We start from the raw sequence: 17,386 nt of genomic DNA on the forward strand, positions 1-17,386 counted from the left end.
AGGTTCAGGGTGGTGACATGCAGTGGAGTCCGCTTGTCCTCGCGAATCCCGAATGGAGGACGCAGGCAGCAGCCCTGTGCGCTTGCCTCCTTGGGCTCCTCACTCCTAGTCTCCTTCTCATGGGGGTGTTTTCCATAAAGCCCCTCAGGCGTAAGACCTACTTCTCTTAGGTTATTAATTTTTATCTCTTACCAAGAGTTACATCTACAGGTCTAAGTTTTCCTAACCCTAACCCTTAGCCTTACCCGCAGAATCTTATTTACCATTAATTTCCTTTTGAGTTTATTAAAGCAGTGGATCTTAACTTAAAAAAGTAAATGAAATTGGTAAATGTGACTAACAGCTGCCCTCAAAGCATTTTAAATATAAAAGCACTATTGAAGATGGGTGATTTTTCAAAATTGGCAATTTCAGTTAGGGAAGGACATCGAGAATATTGCAATCATTATTACTTAAATGTTGTTAAATTTGGATTTTACCTTCCTTAGTCTGGTCTTCAGTTTAGAGTCAAAGTTGATGCTGTTGACTTAGTTGAGAAGGATAAGTAGTACATGTAATTTATTTTTTAGTTTTCTTCAGACAAGTAGAAGCAGAACTCAGCAAGACTAGTAGATGGCGAGTGCCTTGATTTGGCAAATCCTTTAGGAATGAAAAACCTTTAAAGAAGGGCATAAAGTGCACTGAAAATGCCTAGGGCTTTTTTTTTTTTTTTAATTCCTCAATCATTGGCAACTGAGTAAGGAGGGGCAGGAATGTTACCTTATTTCGGAAAAGACCCCTTACAAGTAGACTAGAGTTGGACTTGATGGAGAAGAATGCTGATTCCAGTGCTGTGTGGCCCAGTCACTGGAGGTAGAGAGGTGTGTCTTGGGGTCACCAGGGCCGTCCAAACCCAGGGCAGGGGCGGAGCTCCTCACCATGTGGGAGTGGAGCCGATGCTGTTGACCATGAGGAAATAGGGCTCGAGAACCTGTCTTCTGTTCACTCCGGCGTTGTTGTGTATATAATCTCAATATTAAAACGATACCTCAGACCCCTTCTGTGTCTCATGTGGCGGAAAATCTAATCTAAACTGGTTTAAGCAAAAGAGAGGGAATTCCTTGACTCACATAACTGAACAGTTGTGGAGTTGGTTTGGCAAAGCACGCCTGGTCAGGGCTCAGTGATGGGACTAGAGTCCATTTCTTGGCTTTGGGTGTTTTTTCTTTTTCTCTTGTTGACTGTTCTTTGCAGGCTCTCCTCTTGTGGTTGCAGTTGGCTTCCAGCGATTCTTCAGGCAGCATGTTTCCAGGTTCAAACCTAAGTGGAAAGGGTGAGCATTCTTGACCTTGCAGGGAACCTCCTGAGACTTTCACATCTGGTCGTGTATTCATCCCAGCACTGGTCACTACAGGGGCTGTGGGCCAGGGCCTCGGGCTGCCTCCCATGGAGGTGACAGTCCTTAGAGAAGGGTGGGTGCAAAGTTCCCAGAGAAGGTGAACTGATGCAGGGCGGCAAAAACAATTTGAGTTTGGTTGATTCATAAATAAGACTCTGGACTGTATAATTTTCCTTTATTTTATTTACATGTTTGTGATCCTGTAAAGCTTTACATTGTATTAAGGTTTGGATGGTTCCCTGCCATAACCTGGTTTGTCTTTGAATTAAAGCATAACTGTTGTTTTGGTTTCACTGTATACAGGTAGACTTGAGCTATAACCTGTTTTGAATAAGAGAAGCTGTTTTTTTCCTGGATAAAACTCGTGCCATTTCACCTATGAAACTAAACAAATCTTTTGAGTGAGAAATTTAGAAATTGGATTTTTCACAAATCCCCAGGCATTTAGTAGCAAGTCATTCTAATGTTTCTTTTTGCTAATAATGTACGAGTATTCCAAGCTGTATCATAATACTTACTGGGCTGTGATAGTGGGAAATAGTCAGAAGAGCTGGTTTGTCTGCCTTCAGGGCGGGAAGGAGCGGGGGAGCTCACCTTTGAAGGCCTGAAGTCTCTGCACGCAGGGCCTGAGAGGTGGGTGAGCCTGCCGGTGTCTGCTGTTCGCACCCAGCTGTGGGGTAGGTGACGCTACCCCAGTTGTTTGGATGAGGTCTCTCAGGCAATATCAGCTTCCCTAAGGAAGACCCAGAGGCTCCAGGTTTTGTAAGGCGGCGGGACCATAGGGTCCTGACAGCCCCTGAGACTCATCTCCCGGGTTTGTCGGTGGTGGGGTGGGGTGACTCCCCCTCCCTTCCCGCACTCAGCACGGCAGCCACCCTTCCTTTCATACCTTGTGGCACAGCGGCTCATGATCAGCGCATGTTAATAGACCTGCCTTTTGTTTGTTTTTAAATCTGTTTGCCAGGCACACAGCCTGCGATTTTACAAATGGAGAAAAATTGTTCTTGAGACTGAGGAACTTCCAGTGGGGGTGAAGTGGGGTGAAGAAGGTGAAGATGTGATTTTAATACGTTGTAAATGCTATGACAGTCGGAGGCAGTGTGTTTTATGTAAAACATCCTTCTGATGGTGCCTTAAATTTTGTTATTTTTTTCCATGGATCTGCCTGTTTATCCCTATACTTTTAAACAACAGTCTGTACACTTTCATTTCTTATCCTAATTCGGAGGTCATGATTCTTATATTTTGATAATTTCCCCTAAATGAATCACTGTCCTTTTTTCTTTTCCTCTCTATTGTGTATATTTACCAGATCGTTCTGTAGCTTAAAACCTTCACTTACTTACTTCTTTATTTGGAGGAACTTTGTGACGTTTATAAACGTGGAAACGTATCCTTTCATGCCCTCTTACGGAGAGGTTGGTTCCAAATCAGCTTTGAAGTGTTTTGTCATTGATGGAGCGACTTGTTAGTTTAGTGTAACAGCTTTGGTTTTGTCCTGACATACTTTTCCAGAGGTGTTGATACTAATGGTAGAAACACATAGAAGGTATTACAGCGTGTTAGACACGGAGGGTTCCAGTGGAAAACATGAAGTGCTAACTATTGAAATGATACCTCTTCACCACGACATAAAAAATGCACCTTAAAAAATGCATTGTAGTGATACCCGTGTTGCATATCAATGAAAACGAAAGCCGAAAGCCGTGTTCCCAGTGCAGGTTTTTATCAGGCATGGTGGTGCCGCCTCCCAGGACCATGAATTTGTGGAAGCAGCAGATGGGACTAGTTGTGATGAGTTTCTGAGCTAATGCAACAACAGATCATCCCTTTTTATCTGATTCCTCTCCTTTCTAGCTAGGCCTTTGAAGTGCTAAGTGTCTGAAAATAATTTGCATAGAATTACCTGAGCTCATCTGTTAACTAACCAGCAGATGTGAAAGCAAAAAACTGCCACATAGTCGTTTTTAGAATAAAGCTCCAGGCTCTCCCTAACTTTGGCGTCTTTTTGCCCGGCCTCACCGTCTTCCTAACTTCTTCCCCACTTTCTGTGTTTCCGCCAAGTTGGGATGGGCTGTGGGGTTTAGTCTTCTCAGCTCTGAGGACTGTCATCTTTGTTCCACTCAGCACCCCAGGCAAGGTCGCACTTTGAAGCTTTTATGGGACTCAGTCCTATCTCTGTGATCTCATTGAACTGTCTTTATCTTAAGTTCAACTGTCTTTATCTTAAGTTCTGAAATCTCTTCATTCTTCTCATTCCCTCGATTCTTGTAATTTGGGCTCTTTACCTAATTTGGGGTCCACCTTTGTTTGCAGGGTCGGCTGGCGGCCCCTCGCCGCCCTTACAGCCCCAAACCCAGCTGGCTCCTGCTCTTACCTGAGCCCCTTCCGTTCTCTCTTTGCCTTTTGAAACCCGGCTCAACTTTTAAGGTTGAGTGGTCACTTTGCTGCCATCCTTCTGCAGCTCCTTGCTTGTGTCCCCCACCCTCAGCCCCAGTACTTTTGCATATTTATCTCATATTGTAAAGTCCGTTCCTTTAGGCCTTCTTAGGTCAGTTATAAGCGTCTCAAGGGCAAGTTCTGCGTTTCATTCATCTTTGTATATTCATTGCCTGATTCTTACTAGTCATTAATTACGTGCTTTCTTTGCCCCTCTCTCAGCTTGAATAATCCACCATTTGTGTTCTCTTTCGTGGTTTGGTGGTGGAATATTCGTACAGAAAGTTACCACTGACCTCTGGTTTCCTTTTCTTTCTCTAATTCCTCTCCTTAGGCAATTTTCTCTATGCCCGAGGGCTCTATGTAAGCAGGCACATGAAACCCTACCCAGTTATTCAGGCCAGAAAAGCCATCTTCCCCATATTGAAATCCTTGCCATGTTTGCTCTCAAGTGACTCTTGAAATCATTTCCTTTCTCTCATCACTGGTGTCGTTGAAGAAGCTGCGTCGTCTCTTGTCTAGGGACAGTCCCGCCTTCCAGTCTCACCTGGCCTCACCTTTGCCTTTTACTCTCTTCCAGCCCCTCCTGCCGCTGCACTGCAGTCAGCTGGGCTTTCCAGAGTGTAAATCTTCCCCCTGCCCCTTTACTTAAAACACTCTATGACTTTCCATTGCACTTAGATAAATTAAAGCACAAATCCCTAATGTGGCACCTTTGCACCATCCGATAGAGGAATGTCCTAATCTTTTGAAGATACAAGTACAGTTTTAACACTTTGATGAACAAATGTTCTGGAAGAGGACACTCGTTTAGACTCTGTGGTGTGAACTGGACATCCGGTGGACTGCAGGCTGAGCCCACGTTGCACATAACCGGCTTCCAGAGCCTCTGCAACCACAGATGGGGCGGAAGGGGTCCCTGCCTTCCTTCTCCTCTGGCTAGCAGAGGAGCCCCCATGGGAGGAAAGGTGGCCCGAGGCAGAGACACAGACTTTCATCACAGTGTTGAAGGTGAGAAGCATGGTTGAAAGTGCGTGTAGGAGGAATACTTTAATTTGTACAGTTATCACATGTTGTACTGTATATTTTCTACCTTTGGTGCTGTATGTAGATTTTACTTCTTTTTCAGATTTATCTTTTTCAGTCATTCATTTATGCCTGTAGCAACTAATTTAATGATGAAAAACTTAGAATATCTGTCTACATTTTTTTTCACTCCACAAGTGTGGATCTCACAGCTCGTTACTGTATATACTTAACTCCTGTAATGGGTCACATTTCTGTAGGATGACTGCAGTTTAGAAGTGGAGTATCTTTGTAAATAAAAATGTCTTTTAAAAGTTGTATTAAATAAAAATTTATACTTGGAATGAAATGTTTTTAAGGACTTCACCATGCAGAACAAATGAGAACCCTTCTTGCAAATATCAACAGTGTAATTATGTGTCATTTCTTTTGTTGATTGTTAGTTTGCTGGGGATTAAAACACAAGTGGTCATATTCAGGCTGGTTAGATTAGTGATTTTAATATGAAACCATTGCTTTTAGAATAATCATGGGCCAGACTGGGAAGAAATCTGAGAAGGGACCAGTGTGTTGGCGGAAGCGTGTAAAGTCAGAGTACATGCGCCTGCGGCAGCTCAAGAGGTTCAGGCGAGCTGACGAAGTCAAGGTATCCTCCGTCTTCTGTGAAAATGCGGGTACAGTTAAGGATGGTTTACTCCCTAAAGATAAGTTTTAATTTGAAAGGGTAAATGGTCTTATTTACTGTAAGATAAATAAAAACTTGGAAGTTAAGGTCCTTGGTCTGTCTTAACATAAAAATCGTACCATGCACATTAGTGAAGTGGAAAGATTTTAATCTAATGGTTATTCAGTCTACTTGGAAATCACCATCTTTTCAGTGTAACTTTGTACTGCATGTGGAGACCCAGGACCCAAATATAAAGGAATGTGTTTCATGGTACTGTGTTCCTAAAGTCATTGTGATTTAAAAAAAATATAGATATATACAGAGTTAACAAAGAAAGGATGGAAATAATTTCCTCTTCCCCTTCTACTCTCAGTAAAATAATAGGTGTGGTGTTTTTGTACTACTTGAACGTGAGAAACCACAGTTTAGTGTAAAATCCATATGCTTTTGAAGGAATGTCCCTGATACTTTTGAGGAATCACTCAATTTTAACCTTCATTAGAGATGTTACAAATTTTCTAACAATGAACAATTTCTTTTCTCCTCTCCTTCATTTTTTTAAAGAGTATGTTTAGTTCCAATCGTCAGAAAATTTTGGAAAGAACAGAAATCTTAAACCAAGAATGGAAACAGCGAAGGATCCAGCCTGTGCACATCCTGACTTCTGTGAGCTCATTGCGCGGGACCAGGGAGGTTGGTGAACTCATGCGCTGTATGAATTATCAGTGCATTTTGGTTTTTGCTTTTGGAATGTTGGTTGGTTGTCGAGAGGAGGCCATTGACCTCGGATGTCCCTTGTTTTATTGTTATTTCTCTTTAACATGCAGCTGATTCCTAGATTTTTATAAGACTGTTCATTAAAAAAGAACTTTAAATACTCTCGAATGTCCTCATCAGATCACAAGTTAGAGCAAGGCTTTCTGATGCATAGTTGTCTTTTTTCCTCCCCCTTCATATGAATTAGCCGTGCTGTAAGAAATGGTTCTTTTTCATCCATACTCATGGAGTAAACAAGCTTCTTATTATACATTTTGTCCAAATTCTAAGGCTCTCTCTATAAGAATTTTTAAATTTGGGGTTGAGAGGTCAGAATTTCCTTTTTTAACAGAATTTTTTTGAACGAACGAGGTAGATCTTAATCACTCCAAAAAATTACTGTTTTCAAAGGAAGGCAATAAATCTGTGGTAGATTTTATAATGAGATAACACATTAAAACATAGTGGCAGAAAGATGAAAAGAAAATGGCAGAAACTTACACAGTATAGAACCAATCAGTAGGATTTTGGTTAAAGCATTTCTGTTTAAGTACCTGTTTTATGCAGGAAGACATGGCATATGATATGGAATGCTATTTGAATGGGCATGGATGCAAAAAGAGGGAAGAAAGTGATTTGAAATTTAGATTATACCATGTAGTAGATGATTGTTGACCTGGGTGTCTAAACATGGAAGGCATCTAAACAATGGAATTTGTTCTAAAATAATGTTTTCAATGAGCAGTCATTTTTTATATGATATTGTAATAATCAAGCACTAATTTGCTGTCTTATGAGACCTGTTGAGATTGTGTGACGCACTGGCTTCAGAGACTGGTCAGTGCTGTTATAGCAGCTCAGTCTGTGCTACAGACATGGTCCTAGTGGTGATTTCAGTGATGGTGTTGTGGTCTTGATGCTGATACATACGGCTTGGGATGATTCTTAGTTATTTATGCATTTTGTCAGTTGACCGCTCTTTAAGCTCTGACTTGCAGTTGTATAAATATGTATTATATGTTATTAACACCTTCCAGTCTTCTGCAACAGGTCAGGACCTACACATTAGAGGTAAATGACTAATTAATATACTAAGGGTGAAAGGGATTCTTTTCTCTGCCAGTCAGAATGTTCTCGAAAGGGATCAGGATGGAGCCTCTAATTCTTTCGAAAGTGACCTTTTGGAAATTTTGAAGGGAAGGAAGAAGAAACCTGGTTTTTTTCTCTCCAGAGGGATACATTTTAGAAATTTGGAGAAATAAAGTAGGAACACACGGAATACTTAATTTTGCCGCCCATTACAAACCTCAAGTGCTCAAAATGCTGTTGAAAGCCCAGCCTACATTTAAAATAAAAGTGAACAGCAGTAATGATTTCTGGCACTGCACTAGGTACTACTCTACCTCATTTTGTCTTCGTGATGGTTGTATTACCACTTTTTTATTCCCAGGTGAGGAAACTGAGCCTTAGAAGAATTAAAGTCAGTTTCCTTGCTCTAATGATCTGATGTGGGCCTGGAAGAGTACACTTTGCTCAGACACATTAAGAAATTATTAAAGTTCATTATTTATGTACAACCGGAATTGCTCATGATACAATTTTTGGTGTTAAATTTAAGAGTACAGTTTATTCAAATGAGTATTTACTAATTGCATTTTGCTTTTAATTTTGTCAAGTGGAGATAAAAGTCATTGAATGTAAAGATACCTAACTTTTTATTGAGTTTGTGAGAGAAATTGTAAGAAGAAATTAGCATTTTAATGAAACAAGTGTTTTTCTAAACTTAGTACCCCATGCAGGTTGAGAAAAAACATTTTCACAAAACAGGAGGGGAAAAGGAGGAAAGTAACCCCTAGCCTCAGGAATTCAGGTTTTGTTGCATGGAACTCTGGTCAAAGCACGTTTGTTTTTGAGCCACTCTTAATTACTGATTCTGCTTGAAGTGATTCGTCTTCTACTCCTCCTAGCGCCCGCCCCCCCCCCCACCGGCCCCTTTAAAACCATCATCACTGACTTTTGGAAGCTGAAGGTTTATACAGTTTGTGATAAGCTTTTTGGTGTTATCACAATAAATAATAGAATTTTAGGGCTAGAAAGGACTTTAATGATCTCTGTCTAGTCTCCTTACTGTTCATATGAGACTATATCCCTGTTATTTTTTCTTCAGTTTGAGCATTTCCAGCAATATATCAGTTTCTTTTATATGCTTTAAAAGTTGGAGTCAACTAGGTCAGAAGCAGGAGGATAAATAAGTTAGCCTCTTTTGCAACGACTTTCCTAGTAATAGGCTTGTAGGGTTGGCAGAGTTTGGGACTGCACTGTTGACCCAAACACCTAGAACGTCCATGGCTTTCAACATTTGGAAGTGCTGTTGTAACAGTGTTTTAATTAAGTCCTTATTTTTATAAGCTGATCCTTTATAAGTGCTGTCTTCAGTTTAAATCCTTTGAGCATGACGACGATTCAATGACAATTTTCAGTCATTCACTCAAGTCTTCTACTTTATTCCCTTTTGTACTTGTAGAAGGGGATAAGCTCAGTTTTAAAATGACCAATTTTCTCTAGGTTATTTTAGTAAAGAAAGTCTGACAAGTTTACTTTCTGATCTCATGAAGTGACTGCTGTAGATTCTGACTTGAGATCAAGGAGCCCTGCAGTCGACCTGGAGACCACATCTTTAGTCTGTTGTTTCCTTAATGCATGCTTTTAGGAGACTTGTGGGTACTTATTTTTTGGTGTTGAAGTTACAGAACCTAAGCCGTGTTGCCTATAGGATCTTAATACAGAGTATGTGTCTATTTTCTCTTTTTAAAAATACTTCTGACTTCTTGAAGACAGTGACTGTAATATATGTTACATATATTTTCTTTGCTCTTCAGTTTATCTTTTTAAGGAGAATTCAGCTTAAAAATGTTATGAAACGATACATACAGGCCAAGGGATGCATGCCGTATTGCCATAATATGTGGCTGTTTGTCAGAAGATTATTTCTAGGGGACATTCATTACTTTGTCTCATCAGTCAGTAAAGAACTTTATCTTCTTTAAGTCTGCACATTGGTAATCATGTTCTTTAATGTGTCTGTTTTTCCAGTTTTGACGAAGAAGCTGGTTTAGGAGTTACTCTTGTAGTTCTTACTAGTGCATTTCTTTCTGTACATTTTCCATTTCTTGCTGAAAACAACAAGGCACTTTTCCCTTTCATTGATTCTTCATATCAAGATTTTTATTACTTGTATGTATTATGACTGTGAAAGGGAGGCTTGCTCAAATGATGTCTGTCTTCTGGGCAAGTGGTGTGATTGGTTTAATAATTTAAAAATATCCTGCCAATATGCATTTTTAGATTCCCAGGAGAATGTAATGTTCTTGTAAGAATTCTGTGTCTTGTTTACTAATGAAAGAGTAAGAAAAGTGGGGCTTCTTCAGAATGTTTAGCATATACAACAAGCAGCATCAGAAGGACCTCCTAGCCCTCATATTCATGAAGAATTGAAAGTCTTTTGGACTTTTCAGTACGTACAGGTTTGCTCTTCCTATTGATATCTTAAAATTTTAAGTTCATCACCTATCATTTGTTATTTGCAAATGAATTTTTTTCAGGGGGGGAGGCTTCTTTCATGATGCAGAATGTATAAGTTCTTTTCGTAAGTTTGCAGTTTGGGCTTATTTTTGTTGAAGGAGAAGAAAAACATTGTCTTGTTTACCTGTAAACACTTGATTGCATTATTTATTGACGTGGTAATGCACTTTCCTCAGTTAATTGTAAATAGAAATTTAGTTACTACACACAAAGAAAAAACAACATGCTGGTGTACCCCATGTGTAGTGCTCTTTACTTAAATATACTCCCAGCTTTCAACACAGTAACATGCTCTCTTTCCTTTGTGAATTTCAGGATTATAGGACCAATATGTCCTGCCCAGCATTTGAGCAGACGTGGCAGGGAGCTGGGTCATTTTTCTCATGTCTTAGACATAGATGAATGGTTCTCCCAAGTGTGTGTCTTTACTCTCAGTCTGAACATATCCATCCTTTCTTGGTTCCTCAAGAAACTGGTTTCTTAGTTGCTTTCTGCTGCTCTTTGTCCCTCTTAACCATCTGTTGGTTGAATCTTGTGTTAACTCTGCCAGTCTTTCCTGCTCGGGTCACTTTTTCAAATCACGGCAGCCTTTGCTTCCTTTCTGGCTTGCTTTCGGCTGAAATAGATGGAATATTACTTAATGACCATAAGGAGGTGTTCCTTTGCTTTTGAAAGGAAGCTAACATAAGCATTTTATGCTTTTCCAAAAAGGCCATGTAAAAAAAAGATCACTTCTGTTGTTTGAGTTTATATATTATTATCATATATTAAAGATATATCATACACTTACGATGTCTGAGTTCATATTTTAAATTTAAGATTATATATCTTAAGTTTAAAAAGTGAACTTTTCAAAAATGTCAAATGTTTATTTTGTACTACTGAATAAACCAGAAGTTGTGTTTAATTCGCTGTTTTTCTCCAAGAACACTGTGTATAGTTTGTGTTTTAAAATTTATTGTTAAATTGACCAGTACAGAGATCAAGTCTGTCCTCAAAATGCAAAACCAAATTTTGACAGCTGTTTTGAAAACAAACAGAATGAACCAAAACCCAAAGAAATGCTTATCTAGTGTGCAATGTTAAAAATTGTTCATTGCTCTGAAGAAATAAGAAAATTTTATTAGACCTAGAACTACTATCACAATTTAGCTTGATAATTTGGATTGACTTAAATCCACTGCTTAGGATTCTGTTTTATCTCCTCTTACTAGATTTTGTAAAAGAATATTATTTGAGTACCATTTTGAGAGGGTTGGGTAGATTTCATGAGCTACCTTGGCAACCGATGAGGCACTTTTAATACTAGCTAATGTGAATATCTGTTGGGTCAATGAAACTTTTGTTTTTTATCTTTTTCTTCAATTAAAAGGTCACTGTAAAATATTAACTGTAAAAATTCAAATAAAACAGAAATATATGAAACAGGAGCAAAAGGCCCTGTCGTCCAAGCCCTGTGACTTTTATTCTCTGATTTCTTTTTCTATGACATGTTAATTATAATGATAATATATATTTTATTTTAAAAAGTTATTCCCAGATAAAACATGCCTGCCTTTTGGGGCCATCGCTTTACATCTGTCCAGGTCTTCAGTATCTTCAACAATGCACAGTGCTTGGTCCTGCGGATTTACCATAATTAATTGCCCTATTCATAATTGATGAACATTTAGGTTTTTATTTTTTCCTTTTGCAGTTAGCCTTTCAGTGAATATCCTTCATACACATCTTTGCATCTTTTGAGTAATTTTATAGGAAGAGTTTCTGGAAACAGTATTACTAGGTCAAGAGGATATGCATATTTAAATTTTTAATAGCTATTACCAGATTGCCCCCCGAAAGTTTTACATTTACACTCTCACCAACTGTTTATAGTGGTGTCTGTTTATCTATATTCCCAACATAAAATGTTAATCTTTGTCAGTGTGATAGGTAAAACATTACTGTAATTTGTTTTCCTTTCGTTCATCAGTGAAGTTAATTTTAAGTACTTATTTGTTTATATTTCTTTTATGAGTTGGCTGTTATGGTCTTGGATCTTTTAAAATTGGGTTGGACTTTTTCTTATGATTTTAAAGGACTTTTTGTATATTATAAATACTAGATTTAATCATCCGTTCTGCAGATTTTCCCCCCCATTTTCATGCTATTTCTGGGATGTTTTGGTTATACAGAAGTTTTAAATGTTTATGTAGTCAAATTAGAATTTCTTCTTTTGATTTCTGTGTTTCTTTAAGGCTTACAAAGCCTTTATCCACTTCAAGATTATAAATTACCCATCTTTCCTTCTAGTTTTCATTTTTATATTTTAACATCATTTAACCTATTTGGAATTTCCTTTGGTGTAAAGAGTGAGTGGGGAATTTTGTTTTCAATTTTTTTTCTATTTGGCTTTGTTGTTTCAGCACGATTCACTAAATGATCAATCCGTGAGCAATTGGGGAGCGGTTATAAATCTGTTTTGCAAAGATCAGCAGAATTGGCCTGTCTGATTGGTGGTCACGGAGCAGGTTTAGCACCTGAGCAAGGGCTTCGCGCTTCTGAGACTACGGTCCGGTGGCCGTCCTGCCCTTTTACCTTAGCCAATGGCTCTGCTGCTCTGTGGCGTTCAGCCCCACGTCCACTCACGGGAGCGAGGCTTCACAACGGCTGTGCTGCCACAGCTGATGGAAACCATGACTTTATTCTTTGTTCTGCTTCTTAGTTTTTGTTTACTTTCTTTTTTTTTTCAATGATAGCAATGGTCTTATTTGCCACTCGCAGGACTATTACTGAATTAGGTTCTTGAGTTTGCATGTCACGGACAAACATGGCTCTGGTTACGTGCTTTACATGCTGTGTTGGGTGTTTTTGTAGTTTTACCAACTTATGTCCTGTGACTATTGTTCTGTTTCTGATCTCCAGTATTTTAGCAAAACTGCAGATTATGAGGAGATGATTTACCCTAACAGCCCCCTTCAGACCCAGACTTCATTGGGTTTTTAATAGTTACTATATTAACCAGGTTTATAGATTTATGACCTCTTTACTCGGGCTCAGGCTTCTGAAGCTAGGACGCAGGGAAGAGCTTTAAGGGTCCAAACTTCCTGAAATTGTACTTCACATGTTACCTGTTCTGTGTGAAATGCTGTATATGCCGCCCCCACCCTGGAAGAAGCGCCAGACTGATGCTTATAGGGCGGCATCTTTCTGTTCTTAAGTGAGCTCAGGGCAGGAGCCTCGTGTTGCTGGTGGAGGTTCCCCCCAGTCCGGACGGCTCTGCAACATACATATCCAGCAGCAGAAATGAGAATAATTTACAGTCCGGCGTGAACCACTCTTGTACTCCTTAGCTCCAGCGCCCTTGATTAGCTGCTTTAATTAAATGTGCCTGTGTCAAGATCCAACCAGGATGTTTTATTTCTGACCCTCTCCTTAACCACCCTTCTCCTAATCATCCTGAGTGAGTTAGGAACTCACTTCTACTATGAGCTTTTCTTGACCCAGACCTGATACTTACCTCATTCCAGTTTTTTCTTCAGTTCTTACTTCACATAAAAGCAGTCTGAAATTAAGTTATGTACACGATCATTTTCACCAGAAGGCCTAGCTGGTTTAAAACTTGGTGTGTCATCTTTTCTCTACTCAAATCTTGAAGAATGTGGGTAGTTTCAGAAATCCTCAGCTTTTCCTGGAGCTGGGTGGCAGCTGATGCTTTCTTTCATACACCTCAGATGTGAGGCAGTTCCTTATTGTTTTTACTCGGAAAAGCTAAAGGATATTAGACAACATCACCAGTTCATTGTGTCTCTGGCTTGAATTAAATGGACCAACCAGGATCCAAGAATATTTTTAACTTGGCTAACTGAGTGTATTTTTTCCCCCTACTATATGGAATTCGGACATAACCCTTCTAATGTTAAAGATTGTTGAGAGACCGATGGCTATGACTGTTGCCCTTTGTGATGTCCCACTGTAAGATGGGGAGTCATCCTCCTAGGGTAGTGGTGAATTTTAAAGAAGTTAACTTTGGTAAAGTCTCTAGCACAGTGCTTGGCACATAGTAGGGTGTGTTAATTTCTTTCCCTTCCCTGCAGGCCATTCACCTGCTCTTCCCTCTACGATTTTCCATAACACAGTTTTTACTTGGAACCAGCCTTCTGCCAAGAGTCTCAGTTTGGTTGTGTACTCCTACAACTACTATTTTTGGCTTGACTTCCCTCTCCAGCTCCCAGTGGTCCAGCCACACAGTCGCCTATTGTACCAGCTGGTTGATGTAAGTCTATCCATCCTCAGAGGAACCTGGTTACTTACCAGTAAGCTGTGTTTCTCTGAAAATGTAGCATCCTTGGTAACTAATATAGTTGTTTTCTTTCTTTACCATCAATGATGGATTACCTACAACAACTTCCTTGTGTGATCCTCAGGTTGGAACTAGAATTAGAGAATTTAATTTGTTGCTATTGGTCTCCTAGTGAGTTCCTGAGTCCAAGACATATGACTCTGATCAGGTAAAATGCTGTGGAGACCCATGAGGTCAAAATCCTTTTCAGTGCTCTGAGTGATACGAGACAATAATATAAAGTGTCAAGGATGATACATTTTCAAAGAAAAAAAGTTACTGGTAAGTAACTGGGATTTTTGAGTAATTTTCCTGTAAGTCAATAAATAAGAATTCCCAAACTTGTTTTACCAACAAATGCTTTTGCATTTGAATATTATTTCATAAATGAAAGGGATATGGTTATTAGTTAAGGTTAATAGTTAAAGAATGGGGTAGGTTTCTAGAGATACTACATAGATAATGAGGTGGGTATAGACCTTCAATTTGCTAAATAGGTGTTCTCTTAGCTTTAAAAAGAAATTGAAGTCGAAGTCTCCATTAGGGAAAAATCAGCAAATGCAGTCGGTTTGTTCCAGAAACATTTTTTGAGTGCCTACTCTTTTTTGAGACACTGTGCTGAGTATTGTTGCGAGACAGAGGTAAAACCACACTCTGCCACAGCCGCTTTGAGAGCTTATTTCCAGCCCCTTGGTGACACTTTTATGACTCAGAATTGAGGTGATGGGTCATGGGGGTATGGCAGGTGTGGGGTTGGAGATAGTACTTAGCGCTGCAGCCTTTGCTGTCTTATTTTCTGTGCTTCTCTACGTTCTTTCTGTTAACGGAAAAGTCAGCTGACCTCGTTCAGTAGACTCAGAGCATTTTCTGTCACTAGAGCAAACAGGTGGAACAGAGCCAGCGTTCCTCCTGTCTGGTAGTTGAATAGGATATTCAGCAGTCCTCCCGTAAGTGTGACCTTGGATTTAGATATTAAAGCAGGTGAATAAGTCAGAGTTGGAGAAGCAGCCGCTCCCCCTCGCCCCCCAGGCTTTAAAGGGGGCCAGTCTTCAGAATTAAAATCACAGAATTAATTTACCTCCACCATGTGTAGAACAAAAATCAAAAACTCCAATTTAATTGTTTTGCAAGAAATGAAATTATTTTGTATTTAAAATCACTGGGTAGTGTATAGCACTTTATTCCGTAGTTATAACCACTCCTTGCCCCAGAGTGACCTGGTTAAGTAACTTAAGAAGGAATGAAGACATGGTAGGAATAGGACAAGAGGCAGATGCTGGGGGAGGAGATGCCCTGTGACACTGTTGGGTGTCTCTCTTGCACAGCACCCATTGCACGGGCATCTCAGGGTGAGAACTAGAGCATAGGCATGAAGCTTGTGGGTGTTGGAATCAGACTTAGGCTTCCATCCTGGCTTGGTAATTTACTACCTTTCTGACTAGGCAAGTTATTTAACCTCTCTGAACCTCAGTCTCCTCCTCATTTTGTGAAATCGTGATGCCAAAGGCTAACATGAGAAGTGGTTAAGAAAATGTATATAAAGCACTTAGCACAGTGCCTGCAACATAGTACGTGCTCAATAAATGTTAACTGCTGTTATTATTGGACGGATGGATGAGGAATTGCATCAGAGGCCAAAGAAGGAAACAGGGAAAGATTGCGGGTTCTGGAGTTTTAGTAAACTGTTCACACCTTCTTATTTACTTGAGCTATGAGCTTTCTAGTATTATCTTTAATCTTTGCCCTTTTGGAAAGCAAATTAATGGATTAATCACTGTCACAGTTCTTCCTAACTACTCTATCTTTAAACCTTCACTTCCACTGAGGAAGGAACTATTTTTGTGCTGCGGTGACTGTGACTATTGGAAGATTATCCCCCTGGCCTGAGGAAGTGCTGAGGGCCAGGTGGGCCTGGATGCCAAAGACTTCCACTCTGATTTCACCAAATCTAGACCCGCGATTTTTAAGTCCTCTTAAATAAAAATGAAACATTTAATAATTATGTGTGTTGTATAGACATGACTTTTTTGGTTTCATTTTACTACTTCAATTCTACTTCTTTTTGCTCTATTTTCATGGATTATATGTCCAGGGTATTTTTGAGAAGGCTCTGGAGACCTGATAATTGGGTAATGGTACTCTTTTAAGAAAAGCTGGATTCCTAGACAGGATGGAGAGTGCTGTGGTATTTGGGCACAGATCTTTACCGTATTTCATCAAGTCAAAGATGCAAACTTTTTAACATTTTAACATCTGAAACTGGCATGCGTCTTAGAATCACTATGATAAGAAAGCATTGTGTTATAGTTTAATTGGCAACATTATTTTCTTAATGATACAGAAGATAATGGTGTGCTTTGAAATTGATGTCATCGTAGATTGGATGAAATACGGTATTTCAGGGAAATATATTTACTTAACCAGTATTAGAAATGTATAGAAATGTGGTATCGTGACAATATGTGTAGTGGGTAAGAGCAGGGGCTCCAGAGTCAGACGTTCTGGGTTTATATTCTAGCCCTAACAGTGTATGACTTTGGGCCAGTTACGTATCCTTTCTCTATCTTAGTTTTCTCACCTGTAAAATGAGCGCTAAGAATAGTCCCCATCATACAGCGCTGTTATGAGGACTAAATATAAGACGTGTAAGTGTTTAAAATAGTGCCTAGCACATAGGAAGTGCTTAATAACATTAGCTATTATTGTTAATAATTTAGAGATTACACTTCTGCGAATTGATTTGAATCCATTTCGTTGTGATTGAAATTCAGGTCTATTACCTTTAATATTTGTGTATCATCTGATAATATCAGCAAATGACACTTGGGTTTTTAAAAAGGGAAGGTAAAGGTAAGAAAGGTTAACCTTACAAGTTTCTATATTCTTATTAAGATTTAAGTGGCGTATTTGGTATATATATATATATATATATATATATATATTATTCCATGTGGATGAGATGTAAATGAAATTAAGCAGTGAGGTAGAAAATTTATAGTGAAAGCAAGGAGCAGTTAATCTGAGGCCAGCCTAATTAGAATATTTGATTCTTATTGATACTGGTAAGTATGGAAAGGGTTGGAAGGTTTTGAAAATTTGCAAAATCTGAAGCTTTTTCTATTGCTAAGTAAAAGAGAGGAGAGAATCCTTTCTGGTTTTTATGAACTTACCGTCTCAGTAAAGAAATTTCTTTTTCAAAATGCTGTAAGTAGGCAGC

At 39.2% G+C, this 17,386-nt stretch overlaps 1 protein-coding gene across 3 annotated transcripts in view; it reads left to right on the plus strand.

The window, feature by feature from the left end:
- The window catches only part of EZH2 (enhancer of zeste 2 polycomb repressive complex 2 subunit), a 61,978-nt gene that overhangs the window by 19,128 nt on the left and 25,464 nt on the right, over nucleotides 1–17,386 (plus strand). Inside the window, exons 1-3 of one of the 3 annotated variants that reach the window (XM_030854109.2) lie at nucleotides 5,371–5,489; nucleotides 6,075–6,203; nucleotides 13,925–14,103. In XM_030854109.2, coding sequence (XP_030709969.1) covers nucleotides 6,134–6,203; nucleotides 13,925–14,103 — 249 coding nt within the window. In that variant the 5' untranslated portion in view covers nucleotides 5,371–5,489; nucleotides 6,075–6,133. Of the gene's footprint in view, nucleotides 1–5,365; nucleotides 5,490–6,074; nucleotides 6,204–13,924; nucleotides 14,104–17,386 lie in introns of those variants that run through there. The other 2 variants (XM_060305181.1, XM_030854112.2) reach the window with 2 other exon arrangements.

The sequence above is a fragment of the Globicephala melas genome, chromosome 9, assembly GCF_963455315.2.
Source record: "Globicephala melas chromosome 9, mGloMel1.2, whole genome shotgun sequence".
NCBI classification, from domain to species: domain Eukaryota; kingdom Metazoa; phylum Chordata; class Mammalia; order Artiodactyla; family Delphinidae; genus Globicephala; species Globicephala melas.